Source organism: Eptesicus fuscus, chromosome 9 (genome assembly GCF_027574615.1).
Source record: "Eptesicus fuscus isolate TK198812 chromosome 9, DD_ASM_mEF_20220401, whole genome shotgun sequence".
Classification (NCBI taxonomy): Eukaryota; Metazoa; Chordata; class Mammalia; order Chiroptera; family Vespertilionidae; genus Eptesicus; species Eptesicus fuscus.
The window spans coordinates 45139789-45157477 of NC_072481.1; the positions used below are offsets into that span (position 1 = coordinate 45139789).

At 38.0% G+C, this 17689-nt stretch overlaps 1 protein-coding gene across 5 annotated transcripts in view; it reads left to right on the top strand.

The window, feature by feature from the left end:
- UBE2U (ubiquitin conjugating enzyme E2 U) overlaps positions 1-16366 on the top strand; it is a 58621-nt gene extending 42255 nt beyond the window's left edge. For 2 of the 5 annotated variants that reach the window (XM_054720854.1, XM_054720855.1), the window contains exons 9-10: positions 8246-8340; positions 16025-16366. In XM_054720854.1, the coding sequence (XP_054576829.1) occupies positions 8246-8340; positions 16025-16179 (250 nt within the window). In that variant the 3' untranslated portion in view covers positions 16180-16366. Of the gene's footprint in view, positions 1-1197; positions 1289-8245; positions 8341-16024 lie in introns of those variants that run through there. The other 3 variants (XR_008556951.1, XM_054720856.1, XM_054720857.1) reach the window with 3 other exon arrangements.
- The last annotated feature ends 1323 nt before the right edge of the window (positions 16367-17689 follow it).

A 17689-nucleotide genomic window follows, 5' to 3' on the forward strand; every position in this document is an offset into this window, starting at 1 on the left:
CTCTTCTATTTCCTTTAAGAGAACTGCTTTGTTTTATTTGTTTGATCATATATTCATTATGTAATGCCAGCATCCCACAAAACCCCCAAATTTAGAAAAAGTAGGACCATGTCATTTTCAACTTATCCATCCACTTCTACATATGGCTGAAATAATTGCAAGCTGTTTGAGTGCTAGAACATTTTTCCAAATACATTATTTTGAAGTTATAGGTCAAATTATCATGTGCGTGGTGACCTTGTCAGAATGAAACTCTCACACCTTATGCCATCTGGTGGTTGATGAGAATATATTTATATCAGATAATATTTGCTTCTTTTCAATATTGGAATTGATTAGCTAAAAAATCCCACACTGAATGAAGTTTTTAAAAGATATTACACTTATCTGTATAATTTTATTGTAACATAAATATTTGAGTATGCAAAAATCTAAAATATGGCAGAATCGACTTTTTCAGATATTTATTAAAAGTCTCATATTCATCAAAATATATGAGGTACAATGAAGTGATCAATTCATAGAGACAAGTAGAAAATGTTTGGGGATCTATGCAAGTGAGTGATTGGTCTACATGTCCATGCAACATCACACCATTATGCATCTTTCTGTTTCTATGTTTGAAAATGCCTTTCTTACACTGAAATTTCCTATTAAAAACAAAACCGAAAATGCAAATTGAGAATCTTTCAACTGTATAGCATTAAGGGAAAAGAGAGACTTATCTTTCCTGCTTCATATCCCTCCTCCTTCTGTCCTCCCATCCCCTCATCAATCAAGATCCAATTCTTCAGCCACACTAAATTCTTTTCTATTATTGGGGACATAAGGTCTTTTCACCTCTTTGTGCCTTCTGCCTGGGATATCTTGCCAGTAGGGTCCTTGCTGGTGGTCTAGAGTTAGGATTGGTCTGAGTGAAAATGTGGAATGTGGAATTCTTAAGTGCATGGGCACTGGAGCCAGACTGCCAACATTGGATCCTGGCTCTGCCAGTTATCCACTCTGTGACCTTGGGCAAGTTATCTGAATTCTTTGTACCTTAGTTTCATTCTCTGTTAAAGGACAGTAATTCCTGTACCTACACCCCTTTGCAGATTAAATAAATTAATACATGTACAATGCTTCAAATTGTATCTGGAACATAGTAAGTTCTCCTGAGGTTCTCTATTACTCATGCTCTTCCTACTGTGGCTCTAGATCAAGTTTCGGATGGAAAATCTTTGGAGGCAGCATGGGGAAAGGGCATTGCTTTAGAGTCAGACAGATCTTGGAGAAAGTCTTACCCACAGTGAGTTTGTTTCCTTGCCTATTAAATATAGATAATATGACCAAAGTTGTCTTGCATTTGATCTCTTGAATGAGATCATATATATAAAATTATATACTGTTGACATATAGACAGTCAACAAATATTAGTCCCTTGGGGGCGGGGAGAGATAAAAGCCCATGCCCACGAACTTTTCAAATATAAATAGTCTGTCAGAAACATGTAAAAATTTAAAAATTTTCTCGTTAGGAAAGTAATACCTATCATGACTACATTTATTTTAGTCCCATTATATGCATATTTTTTCCTCCCCCTTTTCACTTCACCTCTACCCTCTCTTCTGCTTGGCAAAGTATTTCACAAGGATGGCGTGAAGATACATCTGAGCTGTCTCTTTGTGAGAGGGTCCCTGCCATCCTCTCCTTGCAAAGCACTCTCTCCCTAGCTCTTTCAGCCCCCGGGGTGTGGGACTTCATCTCTTCATGAAGAGTGACCAGGGCAGGGCCATTCTTGTAGCTTAGCACAGTACCTGTCCAACTAGCAGGCACTCAAGCAGTGTTTGTAGAATGATGCACACTTAACGTGTACCTTGTTTTCCCACTTAATAGGATTAAATGTGAGGACAGTTAATTTTCAGAGAAATAAAATGTAGGTACCGACTTCTATTACGGCCCATTCTAATGTAGAGATTATGGTTCTATTTAGGGAATTCTAAGGATATAGTCATAGAACAGTGATTGAAAACTGGAAATATAAATGACTGTCATAAATATTTTATGCAAATTCTTAAGTGTCCCACCCATGTTTTTAGTTATTATTATTAGGTATCCATTGTCATTATAAGCTGCTCATAAATAATTATGAATTGATCATTTGATTTGGTGTTCATTTCTAAGGCTTTTTTTTTCTTTCCCATTGTCTTGCCTGACTTTTGGCTATTTGTACAAATGCTTTATTTCAACCAAGACCTGGGAAGAATATGAGTCTAGAATCTAATCAGTAGTTTGCATATATTTTCTCTGTAGAAAGACTGAAAGATACAAAATCAGAAAGCAGTGCAAGCTATTTTTTTAAACTTTCTTACTTATGCACATATAAAACTATTTTATGTCATGATCTATAGTTAATGACTGCTTATGTGGTAATGGACAGATCTATGCCAGTAATCTAAGATTTGTCAGGCAGAAAGTAATCTATATAAAAGTTATCAATTCTGGAGAAGTTTTACATTCTATGTAGCTTTAGGAAAGGGTATTGCTCTTGTCTATTCATAGGAAGTGCAGGAACTAACATGGCAAAGCACCTACTGTGTTCCAGGCATTCTCCCTTTGTTTCCTAACATAATACTGGCCATGCTGTTGTGGAGCTGACCTCCAAGTGTACACACACATCTCTAAGTTTAACTCCCAATCATATCCATCAGCCTTCTTCAAAGCCAACTAACTAGTCAACCTACACTCCAAGTCAAAGCACTTTTCTTGTTATACAGTCACAGCTTTAAGGCAAGGGTCTTAGCCTCCCTTTCTGGAAAAGCAGAGGTGGCTAGCATATGTGGTTTACTAATGAGGGAAACATGAGGTACAAAGAGACTAATCAGCGTGCCTGAACTTATAGATAAGCACATATTGTGTTTATAAATGAAAACTAGATCATTTCCAATCTGCATATTAATATGTGCTTATTAATTTTCAGGTAACTGTAAAAATATTGCCTACCCAATTGCAAGCACAAATTGAGTCTACCTCCTATAAAAAAGTTTGTGGAGTCTTTGTTTTGTTTTGTTTTGTTTTGTTTGGAGTTAAACTCAATGTCTATTATTAAACAATGTTACTTCCTTTCTCCTATACATGTGCTATGACAAACACCAGCATAAAACTTTCTTATGTTTATAGAATATACTCTGGATTTAATTTTACTATTTTTCAATAAGAATTTAATATGTGTTATTTCTAAGTTCCTGCAGTATGTGATTCTTTATGTGTTTTAACTCACAAAAGTATATGGTCTTGCTTTAGCATAACTATGTTTGATTCTCTTTTCTCCAGTTATATAGAGAACATTTATCCTGGGTACATTAATTTAGTGGGTGTTTGTGCTATTCTTTCAGAGTTGTTGAGGTTAAACATTGTTTTTTATAGGGTTATATAAGTATATATTTAATGCATTTTAAGGAGGAATTCTAGCTTTTTTTTTTTATTCCCCAAACCTTGACTGCCATCTTGTGGTTAAAAAGAAAATTGACATTAAAATTAGCCCGGGAAATGATCCCTTGAAAATATAGACATGGAAAAAATATAAATAAGGGAGAAGGGGAGCGAATCTCTTTTTAAAAAATAATTTCTTCCAAGCAACTGCTTAGTTTGCGCTTGGATGTTTTTAGACAGAATGAGTTCAGTACTGCAAGAAGCATTCAAATAGCTCGCATCCTCCTTCCTTTTAGCTTAAATGTAACAACACCTTATGATATTCAACCATCCAGATTTCTTTCACATATATAACAGATTTTACTGAGCACCTACTTTGTATTTTTACATTTGTCTGCAAAAAAAATCCATAAAATATGAAAGTATTTCCATTTTATAAAAAGGGAGTACAGAAAGAGTTTTTAACGATTCCCTAAGGTTACACATTCAGTGGCCTGTCAGATGCTACATCCCATGCATATTTCTATTAGATCAAGGTGATACCAACGCAGACACTGAAAACCCGGGGGCGTTTCTGGCTACAGGTAGAAGACATGGTTCAGGGAAACAGTTATGGCAGAAAAGAAAGAATCACCACTTGTCCTTGGGAGCAGCACAAATGAGGCTCTGCTGTTGTGTGGAATCGCTCACGTCTCAGAAAACAGCTAGCATGTCTTTCTCCCACCTCCCCTCAAGTTTTCTCTTTTCCTGAATAGATACACTTAAAAAGGGCTTTTCCACCCGATTCTAACGCATGCATGGAGGCTTCCCTACACCAACCAGCAATTCTCAGACGCCAGCTCAGTGTCGGAGACTTCAGCTCCGTTCCGGCGCTGTCTACCCAGAGAGAGCATCAGATTCCACAGGTCAAGGGTTCAGTCCACCGTCCACTTCACATGCCACTTGCAAACCCAGTTGTTACCTGCACTTCAGACTGGCTGACTATAATTTAGAAGTTCCCATGAACCCCTCCCTCAGGTTTGATTAATCTGCTAGAACACAAACACCTTTTGCCTCACTAGATTACGGATTTATTAGTATCCTTTGTCTGTATTTTTCCCATGTCTGTATTTTCCAGGGATCCTTTATTACAAGCTTATGAATCAATAGCCAAATGAAGAGATATACAGGGAAAGGTCTCCAAAGAGGAGCTTCTGTCCCTGTGGAGCGTGGGGCCCAGCCCAGGGCACGTGAGAGCATTTTAGTTCCCTAATGTGGTCTCTCTCTCTCTCTCTCTGTCTCTCTCTCTCTCTCTGTCTCTCTCTCTCTCAAAAAAAAAAGAAGGAAAAAAAAAACAACCTTGAGTTGTCCTTATTTGGATTTTTATGGCGGTTTCATTATGTAGTCATGATTGACTAAGCTATTGGCCATCAGGGGGTGAGACTGAAAGTTCCAATCCGAAAACCACATGGTTGGCTCCTACTGGTAAGCAGCCCCCCATCCTTGGGTGAGGTCCAAAAGTCACCTCATTAACCTCATAACAAGAGACACCATTGTTGCTGTCATCACTTAGGTAATTCCAAGGGGGTTGGGAGCTCTGTGCCAGAAACAGGGACAAAGACCAAATGTATTATTAGAAGTCACAGTATCACACACACCCAGTTCTTTCAACTGCTTTTTAAAACGAGTTCCATATTCTTTATTGTTCCCTTCTCTGGATATAATTCATTTCATCAATTTTTCTCTCTGGATGTAGCCCCAAGACTTTGCCAGAGCTTTCTGGTTGTAGCACAGAATCTGGTGGAGCGTCCTATGCTATAAATACTGGGACTCACAGCTGCTTTCCCCTTCGTCTCTCCTCAAAAAGGGGTTTCGATACCAAGTCAAAAACATATATTGGACTTTTTTTTGTAAAGAAAATTGCTCCTTTAATAGTGCTCCCACATCAAACACTCTTTTGAGGGATTTCCCCTGTCTCTTTCTCTCCCTCTCTCTCATGCCTTCCCTCTCAACAGCCCACCCCACTCTCACTCTCCCCATCGTGGCCACAGAAATACCACACCTAGCTTGGCGTAGGCCGTGGTCTGAGCAGAGTGAGGAAGGACTGCTCCAGTTGCACAGAGGTGTATTAGATTGTGGGCCACCTGAAAGGAGGAACCACAAGGAAGCCAAGAAGTTCCCTTAGTACGTATTACAGAAAGTCAGATTACTAGATTTTAGGATACAGTAAGTTTTATGGCTCTTGTAATGTACATAAAGCTATGTTTTCAAATGTGTGGTCCTTTACATTGCTACCAAAGTTACTGAAAATTTAAAATGAACACATGCATTAGGGTCTTTTGTTTTATTTTTAACTTAATATATGGCATTTTCTTTTATAAGCATTTAATTTGCTCTTTAGTAATCCTAAACACTTTTGTTGGTTTTTTTTTTTGTTTTGTTTTTCTTTGTTGTTGCTTTTTAATATATTTTTATTGGCTTCAGAGAGGAAGGGAGAGGGAGAGAGAGAGAGAAACATCAATAATGAGAATCGTTGACAGGCTGCCTCCTACACGCTCCCTACTGGGGATGGAACACGCAACCCGCAACTCGGGCACGCGCCCTCACAGGGAATCCTGACCTCCTGGTTCATGGGTTGATGCTCAACCATTGAGCCATGCTGGCTGAGTCAACACTTTTGTTTTTAATTAGGAAGACAAATGTGTGAATGAAAAAGGAAATATTAGTCATCAAGTTTTTTTTTTAATAAAGTCAAGTTATGCTATTTTCTAAAGTCATGTTTGTTCTGAGGAAAAGAAGATTCTAATGATTGATTGATTGATTGATTGATTGCTTTAGTGCACACATCAGGCTCACAAAGGGCTAGAAATAGTTTGTCTTCCTGCTAGATAGAGTGGCAAGACCTCTTAATTAATTCAAGGGACATTGGATAGAGACTTCAGAAGGGTCAAGCCTTAATAGTGAGGCTATGTTATCCCCCAAATGAAAGCTGGTCTAGTGAGCTCAAACACAAGCCTTGAAGTTACCAAACTGATTTGCAAGATATTAGCTGCATCTTGTTCAGTAGAACAAAAACTGAAACAATGGGCAACCATATTTAAAGGAATATAACAAAATTAAATGCCCCCAAAATAAAATTTACAATATCCTTCATTCTATTCAAAATCACCAGTCATATTAAATAAGCAAGAAAATATAACCCATAACCAAAATAAATCTCTATCATTTAAATAGATCCATAAATGATGGAGATGATGGAACTTGTAGATGTGGACCTTAAAGCAGCTACTAAGCATCTTGTAATATATATTAAAAATATAAAGAAAATCATAATAAATATAATGAAGAGAAATGGAAGATATACAGAAGTCTATCTAGAGTCAAAATAAATGAGTAAATGTTTTAAATTCACACTATATGGAAAGAAGAGCAAATTAGCCACTGTAGAAAAAATGGCCCATGAACTTGAAAGGGTAGCAATATAAACTCTTACAAGTAAGCATGAGGGGAGGGGGGGGGGAAAGAGCCTCAGTGAGCTGTATGACAATATCAAGTTTTGTAAGTTACTTGTAATTGATGTCTCAGAAAAGAAGTGACAGGGGAAAAAATGTGAACAAATAATTATGGTTGAATATTTTCTAAAATTGATAAAAGCTATAAACGCAGACAGCAAGTTCAATGGATCCCAAGAAACTATACCAAGGTCCCTTATCATGTGCCACAATAAAATCACTGCAAGTCAGTGATAAAACGAAAAATCTTCAAAGCAGCAAAGGGTGAAAAGAAAACACACACTGCATGTAATGGGACAAAGATAAAAACAACCAATAACTTCATGTCAGAAAACTTGTAAGCCAAAAGATAATGGATGACAATTTTAAAGTGCTCGAAATAAGTAAATAGTTAACCTAGATTTTATACCCAGTGAAAATCTCTCTCTAAAATGAAGTTACAATAAAAACTTTTTCAGACTAATAAATTCAACCACATATATGAAGTGAACAAATTTCTTGGAAGACAATATCTACCAAGGCTCACTTAAAACGTAATGGATAACCTGAATAATCCTATGCCTCATAAAGAAATTGAATTAATAGCTTAAACACCTTCACGTAAAGACAACTCCAAGCCCAGGTGGCCTCGTGGAGAATTTTTGCAGAGATTCAAGGGAAACATAATACCAACATACACAAACTCTTTCAGAAAGAGGATGTTTGCAGATATAATTAGTTAAGATGAGGTTATACTGCAGTAATGTGGGCCCTAAATTCAATGCCTGGTGTCCTTATAAGAAAGGGAGAGGACATAGATACTCACAGGGAAGAGGCCATATCTCGATAGAGACAGAGATTGGAGTGATGCAGTTACAATTCAAGGAACACTAAGAATCACTGGGAGCCAGCAGAAGTTAGGAAGAGACAGGGCGGGATTCTTCCCAAATGCCTAAAGAGGGAGTATGGCCCTAACACCTGATTCCAGACTTTAGCCCCCAGAACTATGAAAATAAATTTATTTTATACCATCAAGTTTGTGGTCATTTATTATGGAACCCCATTTGTATAGGAAACCAATACACCTTGCTATACCAAATGATGTTTTTTTTTATTATTGTTACAATATTAATCTTATACCATATTCATTTGCTTTTCTAACTACTCTTCTGTTGGGAAACACAAATTGGAACAATTTCAGTTTACTGTTCATTAGTCAACACTCAGAATGGCACCATGTTCAAAACCCATTGCTCTACTCATCTGTTTCATTTGATTTGTTAGCCTTATTTTTCTCAAAATAAATGTAAGCATCCCAAAATTCATTTGGGAAGTTACATAATTTCTTCTTTTTCTTATTCTAGGTATCCTGCTGCCAAGGCTCAGTATACTAGAGAAACTAAAACTTCTTACAAAGCCCAGCATCAAAGCCACAGAATTTATCCCTCCCCAACTTCAGGTAAATTGAGTTCAGCCTATTTGTTTTGCTTTGTTTTTAGAACTAAAATATTATTCACAATAATAAATTTAATTTTTTGTTACTTTAAATAAATTTCAATATGTGAGGCTTAATCTTGTGTTTTTCTTTTAAAGTTGCTTTAACTCTTTCTGACTAACAAAATGTTTTTTAAAAGTAAATTACTTACATAACACTTGGAGCTTTGAAAAAATTTTAATTACTTATACTTTCAAGCCCACTACACTATAATATACAATTTGAAAATCTAAGGCTAAGTTTCAAAATGTATACAAGTATTTAAAACAAGCAAAACAGTAAACTTTTCCCTAATACTCATTATAGACTCAACGATATATGAAATATGGCTGAAAAGAAAGGAATAATGTTAGTTGAGTTGTTTTTGGTGTTCTTTTAGAAATGACGTTTTTCAAAGAAACATTTGGGATAGGTTGAAGGCAGATTTTAAGGAGGAAGAGACAGCTAGTAATTTATAATAGAAATCAGCTAGTACAGAAGGCAAAGCAAGACATTTGGGGGCAGAGAAGTTGGGGTTAGATAACAGCTCTATGTAGTCATGGCAAAGTCACTTAACCTCTGAGTTTCAGTCTTTTCATTCTCAGGTAGCACTGGGTACATAAAAAATGTTTAATAAGTATTTGTTTCTGATATGCTGCCCTATCTCACAGGATTCTTGTGACTAAATTACTCCATGTATGTAAAAATTTTTATGAACTGGGAAGTACTATAAGTATTAAGTATTGTTTTCCTGCCCCCTGTTCTTTAAACACATCTATACTAATAAAAGGGTAATATGCTAATTAGACCAAACATCTTCCCGACATCTTCCAGATGTCTTTCCGGACAAAGCCACGGTGGCAGAGGCGGTTAGGGGTGATCAGGCCGGCAGGGGGTAGCAGTTAGGGGCGATCAGGCCTGCAGGGGAGGGCAGTTAGGGGGAGATCAGGTCAGCAGGCAGAGGCAGTTAGGGTCAATCAGGCCAGCAGGGGAGTAGTCGGGCATCAGGCCGGCAGGAAGAGGTGGTTATGAGTGATCAGGCAGGCAGGCAGGAGAGCAGTTAGGAGCCAGCAGTCCCGGATTGCAAGAGGGATGTCCGAGGGGTCCTGGATTGGAGAGGGTGCAGGCCTGGCTGAGGGACACCCGTCCCTCCCCCTGCCCCCCCCCCCGTGCACGAATTTTGTGCACCAGGCCTCTAGTTAGCATATAAGGTTAGCACAGCAATAACCCTCATTCAATGATTCTGCACTCATATCTCTAACTTTCTTTTCCCTGGCTCAAATCCTACTTCTCTTCCTCCTCCTTGTTTTGGTATACCACTCAGTCATTTCCTTCTCTAAGTCACCAGCCTCAGTTTCTCTATTCAACTCTGCCTTCTTCCAGGCTCCCTCCAAGAAATGGTAAGAAATGTTGCCTTTTCCAACCTTACTCTATGCTTCCTCCATGAATTCTTCACTCCTTTCTACAATCACTATCCTCCAACATGCCCACCATCTTCACCAATAGAAAGAGATCAACTGGGGAAGTTGATGAATACAATTTCTGCCCATGCTTTGTCAGACTGCTTTCTACAGCTCAACTCTGCTTTTGTTTTACCAACTCTAAAACCCTTTGTTTCCCATTTCATTCAGGATAAAATTTAGATTCTTTGACATGGCAAAGTATTTACTGCTCTAATATCTGCCTTTTCAGTGATATCTCTTACTACTCCCTCATTCACTCCCTAAACACCACACAGAACTAGGGTCATGTTGTTTATTTCCTTCCTCAATTAAAAAAAAATTGACACATACAGTATGTTTTCTTGTACTCCCAATCCAAACAAACTTTTCTCCTTTCTTTTCTTTTCTAGTACCTACTAATCTTTTGAGATTCGGCTCATGTATGACCTTCTCTAGGAAACTTCCCATGTGGTCTCTCTCAGAGCATTTTTATCATGCCACTTCATGCTCTATTCCTTTTCTATTGCTATGTAATGAATTACCCCATGCTTAATGGTTTAAAACAACACATTTATTATTTCACAGTTTCTGTGTGCCTAGAGTCCAGGCACAGTGTAACTTGATCCTCTGCTTGGGATTTCATAAGACTGCAATCAAGGAATCAGCTGGGCTGCATTCTTATCTGCAGGTTTGAATGGGGAAGGATCTGCTTCCAAGCACTCTAAGATTGTTGACAGAATTCACTTACTTCTGTCCTTAGAATAGAGCCCCAAGCTTCTCATTAGCTATATGCTGGAGCCCTTCCTCAACTCCTAAGTCTGCCTGCAGTTCATTGCCATGTGAGCTTTCCCAACATAGCCTTTTCATTCAGCCAGCCAGCAGGGAGAGTCTTGAGAGCTAGTCCGAAGCAAGATGGAATATTATGTATTGTAACATAATCATGGGAGTGAGATTCCTCACCTTTGGCATATTTTATTGATTAGAAGAAAATCACAGGTCCCACCCATACTTAAAAGGGAAAAGATTACATAAAGGTATGAACACTAAAATTTGGGGATCATGACAGACCACCTTAGACTTTACCCTCCACACATGCTGTGTGATACTAGTCCCTTTACTACAGGTCTAGACTCTTCAATAGAAAGTGACCTCCTGAGGGAAGGGGCTGCTTACCCCTTAATCTACCACAGCACATATAATAGGTATTCATTGTTCATGAATGAATGAATGAATGAATGAAGTAGAGTTGGCATGCTTTTAGCAGCTTTCATTTTGGAAAGGGGGGAGTAAGTCCATGATGAGTGAGAAATATAAAGAAAGGTGAGCTGGAAGAGAGAATATTTTAAGGAATGCCCATAAATTAATTAGCTCTTCAGTGCTGAGCCTTGTCTTCTTTGAAAATGGAGTAGATGATCCTTTGTGTTTAATCTTATGCTAAGAGAAGAGACTGTACCTAAAATGTCATGGTAAATTAGATTATTGTTCAGAAATATTCACTCTTATCCTATTTCACCTCCGTGGGAAAAATATACTCCCTTGACTTTGAGCTTTGCACATGTGACTTGTTTTGATCAATGGATTAGTAGGTGTGACATGCTCAGAGTCTAGGAAGGGTTTGTGCAATTTGGCTGGCTCTTTTTCATGCCTGCCATATTCCAAGAACGTGCCTGGATTAGCCCTCTAGTCACAGAAAAAGATGAGAGGCACAGAGCTCAACTTTCCCAGCCATGCCTTCCAGCCATGTCCAGCCCCAGGAACCCAGTCAAATTGCCAATGTGTGACCTAAACAAATGCTTATTTTTCTATGTCACTGAGATTTTGTGGTTTTATATTAGGTAGCAACAGTGAACTTACACAGGATATTAAAGGGAAATATGACAAAAAATGAATGAACTTTGTGCCCCTCTTTAGCAGAAAGGTTTCAGCATGTCATAGTTTGCCAATGAGAAAATTCACCTGAGATTTAGGAGGTGGGAGAGAAGAAGAGATCATTATCCCTTTTTAAAATTTATTTTTCAATTAAAGCTGACATTCAATATTATATTAGTTTCAGGTATACAGCATAGTTGTTAGACATTTTTACAATTTATGAGTGATCCTCCTGATAAGTCTAGAGACCCACCTGGCACTATGCACAATTATTAAAATATTATTGAATATATTCCCTATGCTGTACTTCATATGTGCATGACTATTTTATAACTATCAGTTTGTACTTCTTAATTCTTTTACCTTTTTTACTTAGCCCTTCAACCACCTTCCATCTGGAAACCCTCAGTTCTCTGAATTTATGAGTCTGTTTCTGTTTTGTTTGTTCACTTATTTTATTCTTTAGATTCAACATATAGGAGAAATCATATGGCATTTGTCTTTTTCTGTCTGATTTATTTCACTTAGCATAATACTCTCTAGGTCCATTCATGCTGTCACATAAGATATCATTATTTTTTATGGCCTAGTAATATTCCATTTTGTATATATATACCACAGCTTCTTTATCCAATCATCTATTGACAGGCCCTTTGGTTGCTTCCATACTTGACTATTGTAAATAACACTTCAGTGAACATAAGGGTACATATATTCTTTCAAATTATGTTTGGGGTTTCTTCATATATATACCAGAAGTGGAATTTCTAGGTCATAAGGCAGTTCTATTTTTATTTTTTGAGGTAACTCCATACTGTTTTCCACAGTGGCTGTACCAGTCTGCATTCCCACCAACAGTGCACGAGGGTTCCCTTTTCTCCACATCCTAGCCAACACATCTTGTTTGTTGAGTTATTGATACTAGCTAATCTGACATATGTGAGGTGATACCTTGTTGTGGTTTTATTTTTCATTTATCTGAGGGTTAGTAACGTTGAGCATCTTTTCATATGTCTATTGGCCATCTCTGTGTCCTCTTTAGAGAAGTGCCTATTCAGGGCCTTTGTCCATTTTTTAATTGGAGAATTGTTGTATTTTTCTGGTGTTGAGTTGTCTGAGTTCTTTATAAATTTTGGATATTAACCCCTTATTAGATATACCATTGGTGAATATGTTCTCCCATTTAGTAGGTTGTTTTTTGTTTTGTTGATGGTTTCCTTTGCAAACCTTTTTAGTTTGATGTAATCACATTTGTTTATTTTTTTTCTTTTGGTTCCCTTGTGTGAGAAGATATATCAGAAAAAATATTAGTAAGAGCAATGTCAGAACGTTTACTGCCTATGTTTTCTTCTAGGAGTTTTATGGTTTGGGGTCTTATAGTTAAGTCTTTAATTTTTGAGTTTATTCTTGTATATGATGTAAGAAGGTGGTGTAGTTTCTTTTCTTTTCTTTTCTTTTTTTTTTTTTTTTTGCATGTATCTGTCTAATTTTCCCAACACCATTTAGAATAGACTATCTTTACCCCATTTTATATTCTTGCTTCCTTTGTCATATATTAATTGGCCATATATATGTGGGTTTATTTCTGTTCTGTTCCATTGATCTGTGTGTCTGTCTTTATGCCAGTATCATGCTGTCTTGATTGCCATGACTTTGTAGTATAGTTTGATATCAGGTAGCATGATTCCTCCCACTTTGTTTTTCTTTTTCAAGATTGCTGTGGCTATTCAGGGAGATCATTATTCTTGAGAACGTGTGTATACCGTACACGGCAGCCTTCTTTCATGCAGCTCTTCACAAACTCTCACCTTACAGATATGATGGCTTCATAAACATATCCATCATGAATTTTTGTCCCACTTTGGGTGGCAGCATGGGTGCAGCTACTTGGTTTCCCCATAAGTTGGTTTTCCCACTCATGTCAGTGCATCAGGTTAAAGTAAGTAGAGACATAGAGCCTGGTTTTCCAGTTCTGCAGCTGTAGCCTTCAATACCTTCATTCCCCCAGGACTTCCACACCTGTAAAAGCCCAGTTTCCTTTATTAACCCCTCATTTCTGTATTACTTATAGTGGCTCTGTTTTCCTAACTGAATGCAGACTGATACAGAAGTGAGTGGAAATAAAAAACCATTTGATAATCATCAGAGCCCACCCATCAGAACATATGTTAATATCTTCAGTAACTAATTTTTTAAGATAAAAAAAATTAAAAGAAGCAGAGTTTCTGGGATCCATCCCAAGAAAGACAAACTATAAGGCAAATATAATTTGTGCTTTCATAACTTATTTTAACACAGTAACACAGATAATGATTCCCACCAATAAATCCAAGTTTTCGCAAAGGGATTTATAATACTTAAGTTTTTCTGGAGGAAAGAAGTTCAAAATAGTATTTATTTTTTCTATCTCATAAGAAATCATTTCTATGCTTATTTTGCATTAAGCTCTGCTAATCTAACCAGGATTTCTTTTTATGTTTCCTGGGAGTTGTTGGTGGTTTTTTTAAAAAACAAAACAAAACAAAAAACAAGGTAGGGACTAGAGGGCAAATGGTTAAAATGATTGACACTCAACATTCATTCCACTCCAACAACTGGTGCCAGCTAATCCCATTTTCCTTGCCAGCAACTAGTTTAGGAGTGGGGTATGACAATCTTGCCTGAAAGGAAATATATTTGGGGCCTCTGAGGATGGTTTTTCTACTCTTAAAAATGAGACCCTGGAGCAAAGACCCCCCCTTTTTCTTCTCTGGATGTTGCCATGTCTGATGTGAGTGGTGCTAGAATGGCCACATCTCTCTTGCTGTCAGTCTGAAGATGACACCAAAGATGGCCAAGTGGAGCAGTAAAGAGAACTTGTCCTTAATGCCATTGTTGAGGCACCGTGTTGTTCAGTCCTGCCCTGCTCTGACTTTTCTCTCCTGTGAGGTGAGACATTTCTCTATTGCTTAAATCGTTTTAAATTGGGCTCTGTATTTCCTATAACCAAAAGCATGTGAATTTAGGAAGGCCTGAACACAGTTTGAAAAAACTGGCGTTAGTTCCATTAGTGATATGTTCATAGAAAATAAAGTAGAAGGTTTTCTCAAGGGAAAAACAGAATTTAGTTTTAAAATAATGAAAGCTAGAGACTAACACTAAAGCGCAAAGATAAAAACATGATCATTGGAGATCTCATAGGATAATGGCAGTTGTCTAAACTACAAATTCTCCTCAATCCTTTCTGTACCAAAGAGACTAAGAGAACAATTTATTCATAACCTCCATCTATAGCACAATTTGAAGGCAATGAATATTACAAGTTCATTTGATATGGAAATGGGGGAATGAACATTGGAGACCAACAGAATTTATCCTGCAACCCAAACTAGGCAATGAATTAGGTGACAACTAGGTAGAAGGGATGAAGTGCAACAGGGTTGTAGAGGGTGCAGAGCATAAGTAGCACCAACTAAGGTTCATCCCTAGAAAGCAAGTTCCCCGTGTTGAGTGGAAATACTGAGAAATAGAGATACTACTGGTATATCTGTATTATTCTTTAAAAGATGTAATCAGTTTATTTCCCTGTTCACAATACCCCTCCAAGAGATGAAACTCCTTTGCATAACATATGAGGCTTTCCTAATCTGGCCTCAGCTCAGCCGGGCAGGTCCGCTGACTCCTCCATGCACTTTAACACGGCGATGTTGGACTCCATGGACCTGGGAGCAATTCTTATTAGCTAGAAGTCATTGGACAAGTACTGCAGGGCACTCAGTCTAGATTTACTCTTCTATACAATAAGGATAATAATACCTGCCCGTCACAAGGGTTGTATCTAAGTTAAATAACGTTATACATTTAGACTGCTTAGCGCAGCACCTGGCCCAATGAAAATATGGACGTACCAACTCTGGTTACCTCCAAACCTGTCAGGTCCTCACGTACCTTTGTGCCTTTGCATGTGCTGTGATTCTCTCCTGCCCTCTTCTTTGCCCTCCGCTTTCTAAGTCCGCTTCTGTTCTCATTAGACACAGCGATCCCATCCTTGTGCTGCTAGAGCACTCCTGCACGCCTTTTTCCTGACACACCTACTGGCACGTAGCAGGGAATATTTAATAATATTCATGTATTAAATGAGTAAGCCAACCAAGACTACAAAGATTGACCAAAATGCAGAGAATGATTTCTAACAAAAAAAGTTAATTGCAAGGCTTAAAATTTAGAAAGTTTAAAAAGGTTGCTGCGTTCACTCACATGACCTTAGGAATTATGCTACAAATGCAGGAATGCTCCTCTTTTTATTGTATTTCCTACCATGTCTATTACATTTCTGTTTTTCGTGTTTCTTATTGCAGTTCTGTTGTGTTATTCTCTAGATTCACTATCTGAAACAGAGATTGTCTTAAAGACGTATGAAGCAGAGGAGGAGTGGGAAGAGTATGATGAGCACATACATGAGCCATGGGAGGAGGAAGTGGAGGACCTGGTCAACTGGGCCAATACTCTTGATTCAGACATTTTAGATATTTAGACACTTACGCCAACGGCTCCAGGATTTAAAAAAGCAACAGCCTCAACCACAGCTCAGCTTCATGCAGCAACTTTGGAAGACTCTCAGCACTTGGATTCCATTTATTCCCCCCCAAGGTGGTCTCATCCTCTCATCGCAAGTGCAAATTATAAATATGAGTAAAAATCGGTGACTCTGATCCTTTGAATATTTTTGAGCTCCACTTCGTTGTTTGAACCCAAGTTAGCCAAGTTAGGGGTGTTCATTGTGGCATTCCAATCAATGGTATTATAGCCACAGTTGGTAAGCGACTGGATAGAAGTTTCTGCAGTCAGGACATGGGCCAGGAGAGGCTGGGATAGAAGGGGAGCTCTCAGGAGCTTCAGCATCTGGACATTAACCCAGACAGAGGGATCTTTATATTTATCTACATCCATTTTGCTTAATGTCTTTTTCCCCTCCACATTCAAGGGATGCAAGGTCATCCGTCCACCTTCCCCTTCTGTTTTCTTCCAAAAGGCACGCTCTGTTTTCTCTTTGACCAGCCCTCTCCTCATATTCTCATGTCTGTATTCTCTTCCCTGCTTTTTGCTGTGTTACCTCAACCTGCAAATGTGCTTGGGTCGCTCCTATTCCAAAATATGTCTCTACCTATGATCCTGCATTTCTACTTCCCTCAACACTGTATCATTTACATTGTCTCAGTCAGATTTATTCATCATAGTCTATCATTTACTCTCTTTATTTCTTTAGTTCACTTTACATTTTCACCCATTGCAAATAAAATCTATGTTCTGCTTATGCTGTTCAATTAAAATTCATCAGGATCACAGAAGACTTCTTCTATATTGCTCAAATTCAACAGATGCCTTATCTTACTGGGCCTCTGAGCTATTTATAATATTATTGATCATTTCTCTTTTAAAAAATGTTTATTGCCTTGCCTTCAGAGAGACTTATTTTGAGACTTACCTACCTTCACAATGTCTCCCCACAAACACCATAAATATCAATAGATATGAGTATGTTTGGATAGATGGATGGATGGATGGATGGATGGATAGATAGATAGATAGATAGATAGATAGATAGATAGATAGATATGCATGAGCTTGGACCTAGTTATTAAATAGGTATGTCCCCTGTTTCTAGGGAAGCTGATTTTAGTTTCTATGAAGAAAGAAAAGAGTTCTGTTACATGTACCCTGGTGTCTGTATACTTCCCTGACTAGCTATATATTTTCACGTCTGCCTGTGCTAGTTCAGACAATACGGCCCCAACTGATTGCAATGCCTAACACTTTTGTTATTCTCCCCAACCAAAGCTACAAAATTTTGGCAGCTAACCCAGATTTCCCCCTCCTTTTGGCAATGTCAAAGCACAGCCAAGGACCCAACTTGATGACAAAATTCTTTTTATGCCCAATGGAAAGTGCCACTGTGAATGGCCCACATTATGGAACTATACAACGTAATTAAAAGATGCATTTATTGATGGTCACAACTACAGAAGCCAGGCCTCTGACTCCTC